The sequence below is a fragment of the Mustelus asterias genome, chromosome 6, assembly GCF_964213995.1.
Source record: "Mustelus asterias chromosome 6, sMusAst1.hap1.1, whole genome shotgun sequence".
In the NCBI taxonomy this organism is placed as follows: Eukaryota; Metazoa; Chordata; class Chondrichthyes; order Carcharhiniformes; family Triakidae; genus Mustelus; species Mustelus asterias.
The window spans coordinates 106,494,975-106,511,701 of NC_135806.1; the positions used below are offsets into that span (position 1 = coordinate 106,494,975).

General features: G+C 43.3%; 1 protein-coding gene across 1 annotated transcript in view; it reads right to left on the reverse strand.

The window, feature by feature from the left end:
- The window catches only part of LOC144495328 (ras-specific guanine nucleotide-releasing factor 2-like), a 206,754-nt gene that overhangs the window by 94,814 nt on the left and 95,213 nt on the right, over positions 1 to 16,727 (reverse strand). The window contains exons 5-8 of the mRNA XM_078215430.1: positions 15,840 to 16,093; positions 9,417 to 9,496; positions 3,104 to 3,297; positions 37 to 146 (exon numbers count right to left, since the gene is read on the reverse strand). Of these exons, the coding sequence (XP_078071556.1) occupies positions 37 to 146; positions 3,104 to 3,297; positions 9,417 to 9,496; positions 15,840 to 16,093 (638 nt within the window). The remainder of the gene's footprint in view (positions 1 to 36; positions 147 to 3,103; positions 3,298 to 9,416; positions 9,497 to 15,839; positions 16,094 to 16,727) is intronic.

The window sequence follows — 16,727 nt, forward strand, 5'->3', positions numbered from 1 at the left end:
AAATGCAGTTTTTAAAACACACAAATACCAACTTGCCTCGAAAGATTTTCCAGTTTCGATTTTGCAAATTCCAGACTTTTTCTCTCCACGTGTTCATGTGGTGTGTGTGCCAGCAGTTCATGCAATGTTATTATATATCGCGGAATCTAAAATCGTACAACAGAGAAAGACATAAAGTTGGTGAGAAACAAAATATACAATCGCTCGTAACAACACGCATGCATAGATTCTGCTAGGAGCAAGCATCATGCATTTAGCACCAATGGTTTATTTTAATAGAACATTCTGTGACAAATCCCATGAACGTCTCCACTTGATGCGTGCAATACCATTTGTTGTCTGGGTATCGTTAGTCCCAGAGGCAGTGTCAACACTAGTTTCTTAGGTGATCTGAATAAGAACTAAATCGCTTGCAACAATATCAATGGTGAACACAGCTCTTACTCTTTTGAATGCCATTTCAGAAATTCTCAGGCATGCTCCTGACATGATGACAACCAACCTCCATGGGAGGAAAGTACATTCAGCCCAGGAATAAATGACTGGATAAATTAAAATGTAAAATATCGTTGTTAGACCCATAGAGACAGCTGCAAATTCATGGCCCAAAGATTGATGACAAAATAACGACAAGGCTAATAATGTTCTCCATCATTTAAGTGAGAATGCCTTAGCACCTTCAGCAGATACATGATTAAACACAGACATCCATGTCAGAAATGCTTCACTCCTTATTTAGTTTTATGAAAATGGCATATCACTGCCTCACTCTCAATTCAAATACAGGAGGAAGTCATCATAGAACCCCTACAGTGCAGAAGGATGCCATTTGGCCCATCGAGCCTGCACCAACAACAATCCCACCCAGGCCCTACCCCATAGCCCCACAAATTTACTCTGCTAGTCCCCCTGACACTAAGGGTCAATTTACCATGGCCAATCAACCTAACCCACATATCTTTGGACTGTGGGAGGAAACTGGAGCACCCGGAGGAAACCCACACAGACACGGGGTGAACGTGCAGACATCACAGACAGTGACCCGAGTCCGGAATTGAACCTGCGCCCTTGGCACTATGAGGCAGCTAATCACTGTACCACCGTGCCACCCAAAGTCCCTCTTCTTGAACACAAAGATACCACAGAAAGTTAAGTCATCTTATATTTAAGGTCTTTTTTTAAGTGGTGTGATGTGTCAATTTTTGCCAACCAACTTCTCAGATACTGAAAATTAACTAATACAAGTGTGGTATCTCATTCCTTCAGATTTTATTGGTTTCAGGTGCTTTTACAATTTTTTAGAAATGTTTTCTTTGTTCTTTTTTTTCCATTCTCTTATATTTTCTTGTTCAGATCTTGCACTGTATTTCAATCTGATTGGTCGAGGAGACACACAGTTGTTTGCCCTGTTCTGCAATTGCCCTGTAGATGGTGCTGCAATGCTTGCATCGCACACTTCCAGCAATCTGCCCCACAGAATATCACAGGTTAAACACGCAAGGGTTGGGCACCTTTTGTTGTCGGGTTTGGGCCCATATGTTTGGAGTCCTGCCCATTGATAATACAACTCCAGCATGTAAGAGGAGAAAATATGATTTGATAATCAACAATATAGAATCTCTACAGCGCAGAAGAAGGCCCTAGGGTCAATTTAGTATGGCCAATCAACCTAACTCGCACATCTTTGGAGTGTGGGAGGAAACCGGAGCAGATTCACACAGACACAGGGAGAACGTGCAAACTCCACACAGTCACCCGAGACCGGAATTGAATCTAAGTCCCTGGTGCTGTGAGGCAGCAGTGCTAACCACTGTGCCACCGTGCCACCCAGTGAGCCATTTGTTTTATATTTGCCTGAGCAACACACCAGGATCAAAAACAAAGTTGGGCACAGGTGATCATTTCTGCTTAACTTCTCCAAACAAGATTCTTTGACTCCACAGGTTCTAAAAATGTGGTGTCAGTGCGAGCCCTTAGTGCATTATGGTCAAGCAACTCCACAGAAAAACTGGACAGCCACACACCACACAATCCAGGCCAATGCGTGTGGGTGTGGTATTCATCTACATCATGGCAGTCATACACAAAGAAAATAAGAGAATAATTTCATCAGATGCTCCGGTTATAATTCCTTGTGCAAAATATTGAAATTACTGGGGGACAGTTTTCACCTTCAACGTCTGGGTGGTTCTCTGGCAGAGCAAACTGCCCATATGTTTCAAGTAGAAACTGCACAATTTTGAAATCAACGAGATGAAAATTGGACGTTTCCTTAAATGGATGGGAGGTTGTGAAGGTGGAAATGACCCCTACTGTGTAGGAAAATTTGCATACAAATGCATGATATGTTCATATCAGATTTATTTCCATGATCTTAACAGACCAATCAACCCACTTATTGCACTGGTGAAATAGTGACAAAGGGGTTTTGACACCAATACATTAATTTTTGCACAGTGTAATTTTGAGGCCAATGATAGTACATTGGAAAGTTGGGTTTTTGGAGTGGAGTGGCACAGTGGTTAGCACTGCTGCCTCACAGCGCCAGAGACCCGGGTTCAATTCTAGCCTCGGGTGACTGTCTGTGTGGAGTTTGCACTTTTGCCTCGTGTTTGCGTGGGTTTCCTCCGGGTGCTCCGGTTTCCTCCCACACTCCAAAGATGTGCGGGTTAGGTTGATTGGCCATGCTAAATTGACCCTTAGCTTCAGGGGGATTAGCAAGGTAAATGTATGGGGTTATGGGAATAGGGCCTGGGTGGGATTGTGGTCGGTACAGACTTGATGGGTCGATTGGCCTCCTTCTGCACTGTAGAGATTCTATGAATAATACTGCAATGAATGATAATGTAACTAATGGAAACAAAAACAGTCTTTCCTTGTTGCATTGGAAAAGGTAATGAGGCATCACGATGATCATCTTCAACCCATGAACCCCCTCAGTCAAGAGACCTACGTTTTATTAAGTTGGTCAAATTTTGTCACACGGTAAAGGCAACGGAGTCAAGTACCGGGGCTTTATGGAGTCTTGCAATCCAGAGGTCCACACTTGACACCCTACATGGCTATATGTGTAACTGATAGGTTATCCCAAGTGAAATTTTACCTGAAACATGGGATAGGTAAGAAAGGTCTCCAGCATCCGCCCCTCACACGCTGGATTTGATTCATATTGTTTCAGCAGCTTGTCGAAATCCCTGTTTTGCTTACAGTTTGCTAATACCTGCAGGCTGTACTGGTGGTTCCTGACAAACTCTTGATAAATATTCAGCATTGGTAATAAAATGTCAAACAAGTCCGCTGAAAAAAGAGAAACAAAGTCAACAAATTTAATCACAGTGGCTGTTCGGCACACTTATAATGGCGACTGCAGGAGCAACGTTACTCGGTATCCATAGAAACAAGATGATCTGCACAATCTTAATATTTTCTAACTCTGTAACCACTAGAGAATACTTACTTATATCCTAGTCTATCTGAAATACTTAATTGAGATGTGATTTCCTAAGTCGTTCAGCTTTCATTTAAACTACAACCTGCTGTCGTTTTGTTCTTTCGAGGAACCTCACAGTTTTTTTTGTTGGAAAGAAAATGGATTGCCATACCTGATTAACACCACAGCTTCTAATCAGCAAACAGGATGTCATAAATCCTGCCTAAAAGAATGTTGTGACTTTGTGTAGAGCAGCAAAAATATAGCATTAACTCTAGGCTGCCTGGAAACATCTAAAATTTATTTTGCAGTGCATCAGAAGGAATTCTGTCCATTTTGTCCTGATAAAGTAACAAAACCGGTTAGAGGGACCTATCCCCTCATGGTATGATACAATGCAGAAGGAGGCCATTCGGAGGTTGACATTCTAGGACATGTTGAGATAAAAAGGAAGGAGGTATTGGCGGTTTTGCAAAACATTAAGGTGGACAAGTCCCCAGGGTCAGATAGGGTCTATCCCAGAATACTGAGAGAGGCAAAGGAAGAAATTGCTGAAGCCTTGGTCAAAATCTTTGTATCCTCTTTAGCCACCGGCGAGGTACCAGAGGATTGGAGAGTAGGTAACATTGTTCCTCTGTTTAAGAAGGGCAGAAGAGACTATCTGGGAAATTACAGGCCTGTGAGCCTTACATCAGTGGTGGGAAAATTATTGGAGAAGATTCTTAGGGACAGGGTGTACTCACATCTGGAAGAGAATAAGCTTATTAGCAATAGGCAGCATGGTTTTGTGAAGGGGAGATTGTGTCTCACAAACTTGATTGAGTTCTTTGAGGAAGTGACAACAAGAAAGATTGATCAAGGTAGGGCAGTGGATGTTGTATACATGGATTTTAGTAAAGCCTTTGATAAGGTTTTTCATGGCAGGCTGATACAGAAGGTGAAGTCATATGGGATCCGAGGTGAGCTGGTAAGATGGATACAAAACTGGCTTGGGCATAGAAAGCAGAGAGCAGCATTGGAAGGGTACTTTTCTAACTGGAGGTCTGTGACAAACGCTATTCCACAAGGATCAGTGCTGGGGCCTCTATTGTTTATAATATATATAAATGATTTGGGGGAAAATGTAGGTGGTCTGATTAGTAAATTTGCAGATGATACAAAAATTGTGGGAGTAGCGGATAGTGAGGAGGATTGTCAGAAGATACAGCAGGATATAAATCGGCTGGAGACCTGGGCCAAAAGATGGCAGATGGAATGTAACCTGGACAAATGTGAGGTGATGCGATTTGGAAGGTCTACTGCAGAAGGAAAGTATACAGTAAATAGCCCTTAGAAATATTTGCATACAGAGGAATCTAGGTGGGCAGATCTACAGTTCCCTGAAGATGGCAACTCAGGTGGACAAGGTGGTCAAGAAAACATATGGAATGATGGCCTTCATCGGTTAGGGTGTTGAGTGTAGGAATTGGAAAATCATGTTGCAGCTGTCTAAGACTTTGGTTAGGCTGCATTTGGAGTATTGTGTACAATTCTGGTCACCACACTACCAGAAGGATGTTGATGTGTTGGAAAGGGTGCAGAAGAGACTTAACAGGATGCTGCCTAGTTTGGAGGAGATGGACTATGAAGAAAGGTTGAACAAACTTGGATTGTTTTCATTGGAGCATCAGAGGATGAGGGGGGACCTGATAGAGGTTTACAACATTATGACAGGCTTGGATAGAGTGGATAGTCAGAGTCTTTTTCCCAGGGTCGGAGGGTCAATTATCATGGGGAATAGGTTGAAAGTGAAAGGGGGAAAGTTTAAAAGGGATGTAAGGGGCAAGATTTTCACACAGAGGGTGGTGAATGCCTGGAATGTGCTGCCGGAGGAGGTGGTGGAAGCAGATTCTATAACAACGTTCAAGAGGCATCTGGATAGATACATGAATAGGCAGGGAATAGAGGGATATGGACCATGTAGGGGCAAGAAAATATTAGATTAGAGAGGCATCTGTGTCGGCACAGACTTGGTGGGTAGAAGGACCTGTTCCTGTGCTGTACTATCCTTTGCTCTTTGTTCTGGGAGCCACTCCACATCAAGCATGACTGACCAGGAGTCACTCCCACTCTTACCGCCAGCCAAGTAGACACTCAACCTGTTTGACCGCCTTACGAATGCACCTTCCTTGATCATCAATTCCTGGGTTGGGACTCAGACCTGGAGCTTCTGGCTCAGAGGCAGGGATGCTACCCATTGCGCCACAAGACTTCCAGTTCACTTTCTCCAGTCTCCTTACTCATTCCCCCTTATCTCACTTTAAAGCTTCAACTCCATTCCCTCAGTTCTAACTCTGACATGACCAACAAATCTGTTGAGAAAAAAGGGGGTCAGTGCTGTATCATAGAAGAAAGAACTCATATCGTGCTGAGGTCAATCATGAACTCCCTGATGACTCCTCCTATCTCCCTATGGATCACGTCTCCAGCATCCAACTATTTCTGACTGTGATCGTCTCACCTCTCCTGGAGTGATCCTCACTCCGCTGCTCTCAACAACTCTGCACAGCACCTCCTTCTCAAGGTGCACACTGTAATAAGTCCTCAGAGATGGAAATCCCTTCACCAAAATTCCTTTACTTACAAGATCCAACACACTATACAGAGCACTCTCAATATGCAGTCTCCATCTGGAGTGCCAGAGGAACTGACGCTCCTGTTTAAATACAGAGCATGGGGCTCCCTGATTGGACCATTAATTAGGCCCTTAATCAGGGAGTTCATATTCCAGCAGGCCAACCTCAATCGCCTGATTAAAATCATTACACACACGCAGGACTGTCCTCATAGAGCATGTCTTTCACTTTCCTTCTGTATCACTCAGCTAAGTTCCTCTCAACTCAACAAACCTTTCTTTATTCACTTTGCCCAGCCCCTAGAACCGTAACTCCATAGATACCCTGGCTACATTAGCACTTGCAAATTCTCTAGCCCCATACGCCTTAGGAACAATAGGGTCTGCTTCTACATTCAGCAGCCGATGATTATTTTTCCACTAAAATAACGAGGCAGAAAATCACAAGGCAGCAGGAAATTTGGCCATTTCATTTTTACAAGAGCTCCTTCTGAAAATGAGCCTGAAGTAGCAGACTGCAATTAGTGCAGGGTCACTCCCACTCAACAGAATTCAGTAGCCAGCATGTAAACTTGACCTTTTGTGAAAGTGTATAAAACACATCATGAATATATCAACACAGTTATTACAGCCTATTCGAACATTCACTAATGCTTTTGTTGTGCATCATAATCTCCACAATACACACATCAAAATCCAACACTTTGCCGATTAGTGATGTCAGTGTTAGCCTGAAGGAACACCAATCAGTGAGTGGCTGTGACTGAGAGACACATTTCTAAATGTTAGTGTTAATCTGGAAAATAGTCAAGATCCACACTAAGGGCACCACCAAGGCTGAAAAGAAATGGACAGAGCTGAAACAGTGGTTATAAGACCCAAGATTTGTGTCTTAAAGGCTCAAAGAGGATGAAAACTGAGGGAAGTGAGTGTGAGCTGTTCCCTGGTTCTCCGACTAGAATGAGTACAAACTGTGACTGATCAACCTTGATTTCAACACAAGGAAAATTATGTAGAAGGGTGTGTTTAGAACAGAAGTAAATATTTAAGAGGAGTATTCATTTTAAAAAGTATCAATAGAATCATAGAACTCCTACAGTGCAGGAGAGGCCATTTGGCCCATCGAGTCTGCACCTACTCATGATTTGACAGAGTATCTTACCCAGGCCCTCTTCCCCGCCCTATCCCTGTAAACCCACACATTTACTAAGGCTAATCCATCTAACCTTGGGACACTAAGGGGCAATTTAGCATAGCCAATCCAGTAACCTGCACGTCGTTGGACTGAGGGAGGAAACCGGAGCACCCACAGGAAACCCACGCAGACACGGAGGCCATGTGCAAACTCCACACGGACAGTGACCCAAGACTGGAATTGAACCAGGTGCCTGGAGCTGTGAGGGGGCAATGCTAAGCACTGTGCTGTCTAGAAGCTGGAAAGCTAGCTAGAAAGTGGAAGTTAATTGTGATAGAGATAGCGACAGTGAGAGATTGGAAGCTAAAGGCAGTTAGGGGACATCAGAAAGAGGTACTTCTGTAAAATGTGAGCGAAAGAGGCCTGGAACACCGAGCAAGGACACAAGGAGAGCAACTACCAATGATTTCTATCACTCTAAAGTTGTGAGGTCAGTGGGAGGTGCCTTAAAAGCAGATGTTTAATGGACTGGGGACACATCTGCAGCAGCTTGCACTGAGGAGGTCTGAAACACCGATATTTACTGGACTGGAGAGGTACCAGGTCCTCTCACTGCCCCTTCTGCCCAACCCTCAAAAGTAGCAATCAATGCCCCAGTCGCCCTAAGTCAGGGGTCACATGCGATGTGAAGAAAAATCCTCTCAAGTTTCAAGGGTCTAAGCCCTGATTTCAGCCTGGTTCCCAAGTGGGCTCTCTTTTATTCTGTCATTGTGGAACTGATGAGACGAAGCGTACCCCTGTCAATGTAACAGCAAGTCCTGATGGAAAGCAGGTATAAGAACTCCCAATCTCGGTATCCCCTACCCTCGACCCTCTTATATCAATGACCCTTGTAGGAAGGGGCAGACATCCAGAAACAACTGCTGCAACAACTGAGTCATTTCACTTCAATAATGAATATTGATGAGATGAACTAAGAAAGGATTTATAGAATATATGGTTAATATTTCACAGGGGTTATTCTCCAAAATTCTCTCTATTACCAAGAATATCGTTCATCTGGACAAGTGCATCGGAAAATTAGGACACATGTTACACCAGGATTTAAATTAACCGCCAGAAAATAGCACCCAGTGTGAGCTGAGGTTCTCAGATGAATTCTTGGTGGGTGAAATTCCCCGGTAGTTGGAACATTACTCCTCAAAACACACCAATAAATCCACAGAGTGTGCACAATGGCTACAAACCGAGCTTGCTCACTAAAGCTGATTTCCTGCAATTTAGATAGAAAGTTATTTATTTTCTTGATTTGGATCAGAGCATTTGGGCAGGAAGGATATGCTACATCCGTCTGCCTCAGCAGTGCCATCGCAAGTTTAGTTAGTTGCACTCATCAATTATTCTGCTGGCAGCAAGTGTTTTGTTTGTCATCTGTTTTGTGTCATCTATAACATTTATCTTTCTTTGATTTAAGCTGGAAAAGACACTGATGGATTGTAAGTGAATAACACTGTACAATGTCGAGGGACACAGGCATTATAGATGTCATATTAAATTCCAAAAGAGGCTACACTCCTTTCTGGTTCAAAGTGAACTGTTGTGTGAAGCTGTTGCGACTGACAGTGTGACATCTAATAATTGTGATGGTAGATTTTCATCTTTAATATCTGGGTATTGCCTGAGCAGAACACAGAAAGGAAAATCTGCCAGACAGGATCCCACAAAACCCCATCTGTTTTCTGTGTGCAGCCCTCCCAGATATACTTTCCTTCCTATGCTCTGTCCCATGTTAACATCCAACTGCTGTATTAAAATACTCCTATAGTCATATTGGTCAGATACTTTGCATGTGACAAAGTCAAATCAATTATGATATCCTTGTAAGTATAATTATTTATCTAGAATATTGCTGCTCACAATAAATATTCTGTGAAAATATTTGTCCTATCTCCAAAGAGAAAAGGTAATACATTTAACTTTTAATGAAAACCCAACAAGGTTGATGTTAGTTGTCATTGCGCTGTTAACCCCAGTGGCAATATAATTTTAAATCTTTGCATCAGTATAATAAATTCCATTACCTTTAGGGAGCCAACCAACAAATTGTAGCTTGTGTTCAACTATATTTAACATCACTTAGCAACTGATTATTTGCCCGACCAAAGTTAATGGATCATTTAATATTCTGATCTATTTAATGAATGCAATCTATGTTTTCTACATTAACCAGTTCTTACCTAACACCAGTGTCGGCCAATTAGCTATCCGGGCTTTCAGTCCTTGGTAAAATATCTCATGAAGGAACATAATTGTTTCGCTGAAAGAAAATATTTCAGAAAGATAGCATTATAATTTGACCAGCTAAGAGGAACAGGAAGCTATAAACAATAAGCTTCTTGAGTGGCCCAGTGGCAGCACTCTCTTCTAAGTCAGAAAGTCATCACCTCAATCCCAGCAGATACCTGTGCATATAATCGAAGCAGCCACTCCAGTGTAGCACTGCTCCAGTGCAATACTGAGGGAGTGCTGCGCTGCACTGTTAAATGTGATGTTAAACTGAGGCCCCATCGGCTCTCTCCATAAAAGGTCACAAAGAAGGAAAGTATGGGAGATTCTGGTCAACATTTATTTATTAAAAAAGTACATCATGAAAAAAGCAACATGTTACCTGTCAAAGATCTCATTGCTGTTTGGGGAATCTTGTTGTGTGAAAATTGGTTGCTACATTTCCCCATATTGTAACAGTGACTGGGCTTCAAAACATTTCATTTGGGTTGTTGTGTCCATAAGGGTAGTGCTGAACTAAAAGGACTGTGAGTTTGAATTATTTTCTGCTGTTTATATTGAAATCTTTCAGACCTTATGTCTGGTGTGATACAGTCCATTACAGTCCATTTTTGGGCAGCCCGGTGGCACAGTGGTTAGCACTGCTGCCTCACAGCGCCAGGGATCTGGGTTCAAGTCCGGCCTCGGGTCACTGCCTCTGCGGAGTTTGCACGTTCTCCCCGTGTCTGCGTGGGTTTCCTCTGGGTGCTTTGGTTTCCTCCTACAGTCCAAAGATGTGCAGGTTAGGTGGGTTGGCCATTGCCCCTTAGCGTCAGGGGGACTAGCTAGGGTAAATACATGGAGTTATGGGGATAGGACCTGGGTGGGATTGTTGTTGGTGCAGACTCGATGGGCCAAATGCCCTCCGTCTGCACTGTAGGATTCTATGGTTCCTTGTTTAATAAATGATTTATTCTTTATGTTAAAAGTTCATTAGTAAACACTTTTGAATTTGTTCAGTAACAAAACTTTATATAAAAAAAAACAAAGTTAGGATTTATCAAGCCAGGTTTCACCCTAGGATCTGTCCTGGATTAACATCAGCTAGGATCGTAACACGGAAGCATGTCGGAATATTGTGAGGCCACGAAAGGTGCCATTTAAATGCAACGGGGCGAAATTTCCTGTTCCACCTGCCAGGGGAATTGGAGCAGGCGAGGAGCAGACCATGGAAAGGTCTGCTGACCTCAGGCAGGATTTTCCGGTTTCGGGGTGAGCACGGTCGGAAAATCCCACCCAACATCTTTCTTTTATCACAAATCTAACACTGGAGAGAGCAGATATAATCCCCAAATGACAGAAGCTTACAAATAAATGATCAAGTATCAGCATGCTCCATTGAGATATCACAGCCAACCCTGTTTCACCTGCCAACACAATACATTTCAACAGTAACCATCAGATACCAAGTTGGAGCAAGAACCTTGGTTGACTTTTTTTACCCCTTCTTCCAGAATGAGGCCACCCCCTACAATCATCTCATGGTAAGTCTGTTAATTCATCAGGAAACAGGAATTGAACCTGCAACTTTCCTCGTCCACAAGCCTCAGTTCCACATCAAATAATGCACTTACCAAAACAGTCACCCTTTGATGCCCCCTTTGAATATTCTAAGAGGTTCATAACAACTTTTGCGTTCTATGACCAGCTCAACAGAGAGTGAAACCCAAGGAATTATAGACCATTTAGCCCAACTTCTGCTGCTAGGAAATTATGAGAACAAGGATGGAGTAACTGGGCACCTTAAAAATATTCAGTTGGTTAGAGGGAGAGCATGAATTTGTAAAAGGTAGGTCGTGCCTGATAAAACTGATTCAATTATTTTGAAGAGATGACTTATGAAATGGAAAGGGGAGTTTCAGAAGGTATTTGATAAATTCCCCCTTCAGAGACTGTTAGCTTAACTTGAAGCTCAAGGAATTGAAGGCAAAGGGAGAGGATGTCCCAGTGCATTCTGAGGTTGGGGCGCCCTTGCAAAACAGCACCTGAACACTCAGAAGCCAGGCACATTTAGGCAACCACCCCCGCGCTCCCTCCCCCCATCCCCCCCCCCCCCCCCCCCCCCCGCCAAATCGCCCAACTCTCCAAAAAGTGACTGATGTGGGAGCATTGTGGTGCAGAGTATCCAAATTTATCAAAGATAGGAGGCATTTTAAGCAATGTAGATGGAAGCATAAAATTACAAAGAGATGTTGATCAGATTAAGTGAATGAGCAAAATTGTGGCAAATTAATTTTCATGTAGGCAATGCAAAGCCATTCACTTTGGACCTAAAAAGAGTAGATCAGAGTGTTTTCTAAATGGTGAAAATAGTGAAGGTTCAAAGAGACTTGGGAGTCCAAGTGTATAGATCATATTGATATCGTGAGCAGGGTCAGACAATAATCAAGAAGGTTAATGGAATGCTGCTCTTTATAACTATAACATCAAAATACAAAGGGGTAGAGGTTATGTCACAGCTACACAAAGCCTTGCTTAGACCAAACCTAGAGTAGTATGAGCAGTTCCAGGCACCACATGTTAAGAAGAACTCACTGGCCTTGGAGGGAGTGCAGATAGGTTTTCCAAAATTACACCTGGATTCCAAGGGGAGGTTACACAAAATAGATATTCCCTTAAATTTAGAAGTGATTTGATCAAAGTTTTCCAGATATTGTGTTGGATTTTTATCAGGCTGGGGAGACTTTGCAGACCAAACTATGTCCCTCCAACCACCCTCATGACCCCTCATGCTGTCCATGCTGACCTATACCCCTTCACCCACCCCCAATGACAACTCATTCCCTCCATGTCAACCTATGGCATTTAAGATAAATGAGAAAAGTACTCACCGACCAATCACTCATCACTGAAATCATTCTGATAAATCTCCTCTGCAACCTTCCTAAAGCGTGGTGACCACCAGAACTGGATGCAAAACCCTAGTTATGGCCTAACCAGAGCTTTATAAAAGGTTCAGCATAACTTCCCTTTTTTTGTATTTATGAAGTCTAAGATCCCCAATACTTCTTTTAAGTATAAAGTTTATTAGTGTCACAAGTAGGTTTACATTAACACTGCAATGAAGTTACTGTGAAAATCTCCTAGTCGCCACACTCCGGCGCCTGTTCAGTTCCACTGAGGGAGAATTTAGCATGGACAATGCACCTAACCAGCATGTCTTTCGGACTGTGCGGAGAACCCGGAGGAAACCCATGCAGACACGGGGAGAATGTGCAAACTCCACACAAACAGTCACCCAGGGCTAGAATCGAACCCAGGTCCTTGGCGCTGTGAAGCAGCAATGCTAACCACTGTGCCACCGTGTTGTCCCACTAATACTCTCTAACTTTACTAATACTCTCTCAGTATTTCCTGCCACCATCAAAGATCTTGCATATGAACCCCCATGTTCCTCTATTACTGCAGGCTCTTTAGAAATGTGCCAATAAGTCTATTTTGCCTCTCCCTAACCCTTCTGGCAAATGCGTCCTCTCATACTTCTCTGGATTACATTCCGCATGCCACTTGTCAACTCATTTGGCTAGTCTACATCATTCTCATCGTTTGTTTAAATTCCAAGTCTGGTCCCGTTAGCAAATTTTGAAACTTTACTCTGTATTCTATATCCAAGTCATACATATAAAACAATGTTACTAGCTCTGACCCTTGGGGAATATACTGTCCACCCTCCTCACATCTGAAAACAACCATTCACCATTGTTTTTTGTCAGTAAGTCATATCTAAGCTGGCCCCTGCCTCTTATTCCATGAGCCTCAATTTTGTTAACCAGCCTTAAAATCCAGCATCTCCTGCATTCCCTTCATCAACCTTTTCTATTGCTTCATCAAAAAAGTTCAATTAGATTCGCCAAACACAATATGTCTTTAATAGAAATATGTAAAGGAATACAGAAATTGGCCAATTAGCCCAACAATCAGCTTCAGTATTTATCCTCCACATGAATGTTCCCAGATCCCTAAAACCCTGTCACTCTATTCCCAATCTAATTTTGAATGGTGTCACCCTCAACCACTAATTTTGGAAGTGAATTCTGCACTCACATCTCACAACATTTCTTCGTCCTAAATCACTTCGAGTTTCACTGGAAAGACAGAGGCTGAGGCATGACCTGCTAGAAGTCTACAAAACTATGAGGGGCATAGATAGGTTGGAAAGTCAGAGGCTTTATCTCAGGGTGGAAGAGTCGACTACAAGAGGGCACAGGTTTAAGGTGAGAGGTGATAAGTTTAGAATCATAGAATCATACAGCACAGAAAAGGCCCTTTGGTCCACCAAGTCCGCACGACACAGGTTTACTTGAGAAAGGATATACTGGCACTGGAGGGGGTGCAGAGGGGATTCACGAGGTTGATTCCGGAGTTGAGAGGGTTGGCTTATGAGGAGAGACTGAGTAGACTGGGGCTATACTCATTGAAATTCAGAAGAATGAGGAGAGATCTCATAGAAACATATAAGATTATGAAGGGAATAGATAAGATAGAAGCAGGGAAGTTGTTTCCACTGGCAGGTGAAACTAGAACTAGGGAGCATAGCCTCAAAATAAGGGGAAGCAGATTTAGGACTGAGTTGAGGAGGAACTTCTTCACACAAAGGGTTGTGAATCTGTGGAATTCCCTGCCCAGTGAAGCAGTTGAGGCTACCTCATTGAATGTTTTTAAGGCAAGGATAGATAATTTTTTGAACAGTAAAGGAATTAAGGATTCTGGTGAGCGGGCGGGTGAGTGGAGCTGAGTCCATGAAAAGATCAGCCATGATCTTATTGAATGGCGGAGCAGGCTCGAGGGGCCAGGTGGCCTACTCCTGCTTCTAGTTCTCATGTTTTTATATTCTTATATTCTTAGGTTTAGGGGAGACGTGCGGGGAAAGTTTTTCACACAGAGGGTGGTGGGTGTCTGGAACGCACTGCCAGTGGAGGTGGTGGAAGCCGGCACGTTGTCAATGTTCAAGGTGTATCTTGATAGACATGTGAATGGGAAGCGAACAGAGGGATAGAAACTGCGTATAGGTGCAGGCTTGGTGGGCCGAAGGGCCTGTTCATGTGCTGTATTGTTCTTTGTTCTCTGTTGAATTTGATTCTATAAATTCCTTGTTTTGGATCCCTCAATGGCTGGAAACAGTGTGCTTTTATCTACCCTCTCCTATTCTTCCTTACTTGTAAACACTTCTGCCCTACTCTCCCACAGTTTCTGCCGTTCAAATGAAAAAAATAACATTTCAAGTTTTTCTTCATGTTCATATTTTCCCATGCCAGGCAGCAGTAAAATGAACCTTTATTGTACCATCTCTAAGAGCTTCAGTAAACTTCCTATAGCATGGAGCCCAATACTTGTACTCCAGCTTATTAAGGTTACATGTCAGCTTATCGACAGTACTTGGCTTTTAGTTGTTAGCAGTGTCTCGGCGGATAGCTTGCTAATCTCTTAAATGAGAACCTTGTAGATTCAAGCTCCAGCTCCAGAAATTTCTGTTTGTAATTCTCAAGCAAGACCTTATTCTGTGAAAAGGCTGGGCAGCACAGTGGCACAGTGGTTAGTACTGCTGCCTCACAGCGCCAGGGGCCTGGGTTCAATGTCGGCCTCTGGTCACTGTCTGTGTGGAATTAGTACGTTCTCCCCGTGTCTGCGTGGGTTTCCTCCCAGGTGCTCCGGTTTCATAGAATTCCTACAGTGCAGAAGGAGGCCATTCGGCCCATCGAGTCTGCACCCAACAACAATCCTACCCAGGCCCTATTCCCATAGCCTGCTAATTACCCTGCTAATCCCCCTGACACTAGGGTTAATTTTAGCATGGTCAATCAACCTAACCCGCACATCTTTGGACTGTGGGAGGAAATCGGAGCACCCGGAGGAAACCCACGCAGACACAGGGAGAATGTACAAACTCCACACAGACAGTGACCCAAGGCTGGAATTGAACCTGGGCCCCTGGCGCTGTGAGACAGCAGTGCCAGCCACTGTGCCACCATGCTGCCACAGTCTAAAGATGTGCAGCTTAGGTGGATTGGCCATGGTAAATTGTCCCTTAGTGTCAGGGGGATTAGCAGGGTAAATGTATGGGGTTACGGGGATAGGACCTAGGTAGGATTGTTGTTGGTACAGGCTCGATGGGCTGAATGGTCTCCTTCTGCACTGTAGGGATTCTGTGATAATCAGAGCAGCTTGTGTGCAAATGTATATTGATGCAATTAAATACTTAGGAGGCCGTTTGTTCTTGTACTTATGTGCAACATTTAAGAGAAGATGCTTAGTCCAAAATTTATTCAATGTAATTAAATAGGATTTCCAGGTACAAGTAAGTATTCCCATGACGACGCGCGTCTTTTGCCAAATACCTGTTGAGGAAAATGCTGCTGACATCATCATGATTGATGGGGGGCTTCTTTGAGCTGGCAGCCATGCGCAGGGGCCTCAGAAAGCAGTTAACCAGGATGTACAACTGCTGTACATACTCCGACTCTGCCTCCACCATGTTGAAGACGATTTGGTTCCTTTTCCTCATGCTCTCTGCATGTGGGGAGCAAATGTAATCCTGGACAATCGTCTTCCATTTCCTCCTACAGAGCCAGCCCCTCATGAAACTCTGAACCTGTAAGTATCAATGAGAGAAACAAAAAAACAAAAAACAAAGGTGGCTGAAGAAGTGTTAGTGACTGCACACCTACACGGAATAATCCTCCCTCAGCAAAGAGCACCACTGTTGCTTTATTTCACAGACTGGCTAATTATATTTTGCCGCATCCTTGACTGGTGCTTTGCCATGCTACGAGCATATCACCTTTCTATTTTTGTCACTGAAAACATGAACTGTGGAAACTATTGAATCTTGTAATTGACATTTCTGCTGATAACGTTCATTTAATATTTTTGGGCAGGCAATCAGGAAATTTTGAAGATGGATATAAATGCCTGCAGATTTAAAAGAAAATATAATTGCCACATTTTCCTTCATTCATTAAATTTAGCAAAGACTCATATTCTGTGACTCTCGTCAAACCCTAATCTGTTAAAAACTTAATGTCTTGTGGGGATCCCCCGGTCAACTTTTGTAACCTTGGTGGAAGATTTGAAAAATCCCCCAGTACAGAGGTATCTCCAGAAGCTTCTCTCTTCCCTGCCTTTGATGGATATTAAGGGTAACTGGGGTCTTCACTGCGTCAGTAACTCGCTAACAGTGGGTGGAGTTTGTTGCCCGTGTCCACCATAAACGGCGACATAGGCGC